At 43.0% G+C, this 2,491-nt stretch overlaps 1 protein-coding gene across 1 annotated transcript; it reads right to left on the reverse strand.

Annotated features, from left to right (window-relative positions):
• Positions 1–475: 475 nt before the first annotated feature.
• On the reverse strand, positions 476–1,438 carry LOC123252693 (olfactory receptor 10Q1-like). The gene has a single exon (XM_044681955.1). The coding sequence runs from the start codon at positions 1,436–1,438 to the stop codon at positions 476–478; it is 963 nt and encodes a 320-aa protein (XP_044537890.1).
• Between the last annotated feature and the right edge of the window lie 1,053 nt (positions 1,439–2,491).

Genomic DNA, 2,491 nt, shown 5'->3' on the forward strand with positions numbered 1-2,491 from the left:
GCTCCTTTATTTTCATCAGACCCTTGGGAATGATCACGCTTCTCAAACTGAACCTGGGTTCTGACTTGTCTTCTTATTAATTTTTTTAAACCCATAACTTCTGTGTATTGGCTCCTTGGTGGAAGAGTGGTAAGGGTAGGCAATGGGGGTCAAGTGACTTGCCCAGGGTCACACAGCTGGGGAGTGTCTGAGGCTGGATTTGAACCTAGACCCTCCCATCTCTAGACTTGGCTCTCCATCTGCTTAGACACCTAGCTGCCCTGATACCCTGTATTTCTAAAGAGGCAGATAATTTCTTAGGAAGAGCTTGTATGTCTGTCTTCTTTCTTGAGATAGTTCCATAGTTAACAATGTTCATGTATGCTTAGCATTTCAGAGCAACAAAAAAAATGTTAAGAAACTATGTACAAAATGTACAGAAGTATATTAGTCCTAAGCCTTTAAAGTTGAACAACAGTAAGGTTTCCATTCTACTTCATGGAGTTTCAGACGCTGCTTTGCTGCTCATGGATTTTTTCAGAGCACCTTTGACATCCTTGTTCCGTAGAGTGTAAATGAGGGGGTTAAGCAGGGGAGTAACAAAAGTATAGACCAAAGCGATCTGTCGATCCTCATCCTCTGAGGTGCTGGACCTGGGGCGCAAATAGACCAGGCTACAGCAGCCATATTGCAGCAGGACCACAGTGAGATGGGAAGAGCAGGTAGAGAAGGCTCGTCGGCGTCCCTCGGCTGAACGGATGCGCAAGATGGTGGTGGCGATGAAGACATAAGAGATGCAGATGAGCAAGAATGGCACAGTCAGCACAAGGATTCCTACCACATAGAGAACAGCCTGATGAACTCGGGTATCAGCACAGGCCAGGCGTAGGACAGGTGGCACATCACAGAGGAAGTGGTTGATCTCTCGGCGGTGACCACAGAAAGGCAGGGTGAAGATCAGGGCCGTTAGCTGAAGTGAGAGAAAGAGAGCCAGGCCCAGGGAGCCAACTACCATCTGGGTACACAGCTGCTGGGTCATGATGAGGGTGTAGTGCAAAGGATGGCAGATGGCCACATAGCGGTCATAGGCCATGACAACCAATAGGAAACAGTCGGTACTGCCAAGGGTGACAAAAAAGAACATCTGGGTTCCACAGCCAGCTAATGGGATAGGTTTCTGAGCTCCAAGCATGTTGGAGAGCATCAATGGTACCACAGTAGTGGTATAACAGATCTCAAGAAAAGACAAGTTGGCCAGGAAAAAGTACATGGGGGTCCGGAGGGAGGTGTGGGTGCATACGACAAAAATGATGGCAGTATTGCCACAGAGGATCATCATATAAAGGAGGAAGAAGAGAAGGAAGAGGAGGGCCTGGATCCTAGTGGAAGTAGTGAACATCCGAAATACAAATTCAGTAGGGCCAGACTGGTTGAGATGGAGAGAGTTGGGAGGAACCATCTCACCTACTAAAGAAAAATATAAGATAAAAAAGATGAAGAAAACATAACAGGCGATTTACTGATTTATCTAGACAAAATCAGGAACCCTAAATTTTGTTTTTTGTCATTGCCCAGCACATGTCAAAGAAGAAGCTAATTTGATTGAGACATATTTCCCCCTCCCTTGGGAAGGCTGATCAGAACAAATTCTCCCTGATCACATCTAGGGCCAATTCAAGGCATCATCTCTTGAGTTCTCTAACCCTACTTCCCATCCCTTTTCTTCCATGAGGGTAGAGAAATCCCAAAGACTTCCCCTTCAAAGAGACCAGTGGCTCAGAGATAAAAATATTTAACTCCTGAGAGTTTTAGTGTAGTTCTCATTTCCAGGTAGATTTTTTCTTCTTAAAGTTAGAAAGCTTAAAAATACTGATGATTAGTAAAATTAACTAAAATATTTGATCCCCCAAGATCTTTTAATAATGAGCCAAGGAAGGTGGTTTCCCAGCCAATTAATTATGGTGTACACAATTTTTTATCTTCTTTTTGATCCCTACAGAAAAGATGCTAATTCGGGATCCAAAGTAATTAATAATCTTATCTTTATCTAGAAAAACTATCATTAAGACACAAACACATTGGAAAACTTAAAAGACTAAAGAAACACTTAGTGGTAAACAATGTCCCAGGGTTGTATGAGCCAGTGAAACAAAAAGAGATAGAACTCAGAGGCATTCACAAGACTTCTCCAAGTAGGCATAGTTCTTTAACTACCTGCTGGATTATCTTAATAAGATTTGTGGCAAACTGAGGAAAGGAAAAGGTTGAAGTCAATGTAAGACTTAAAGCCAACTTCCTGACATGTGTTCTCCACCTTTGGGTGGTGTTTGCCACTTCCCACTATTGCTCTCTGTTCCCCTCACTGAGTCTCACTGGTATTTTAAAAATAAATAAATAAATAAAAATCACTGCAGTTGGGTGGGGAGGGGAACTGCCTTCCAATTCAAATCTCATCGATAACTTAGTTGTTTCATATAAATCCCATTGCCACTGGAGAACTAGCATCCATATC

Source organism: Gracilinanus agilis, chromosome 6, assembly GCF_016433145.1.
Source record: "Gracilinanus agilis isolate LMUSP501 chromosome 6, AgileGrace, whole genome shotgun sequence".
In the NCBI taxonomy this organism is placed as follows: domain Eukaryota; kingdom Metazoa; phylum Chordata; class Mammalia; order Didelphimorphia; family Didelphidae; genus Gracilinanus; species Gracilinanus agilis.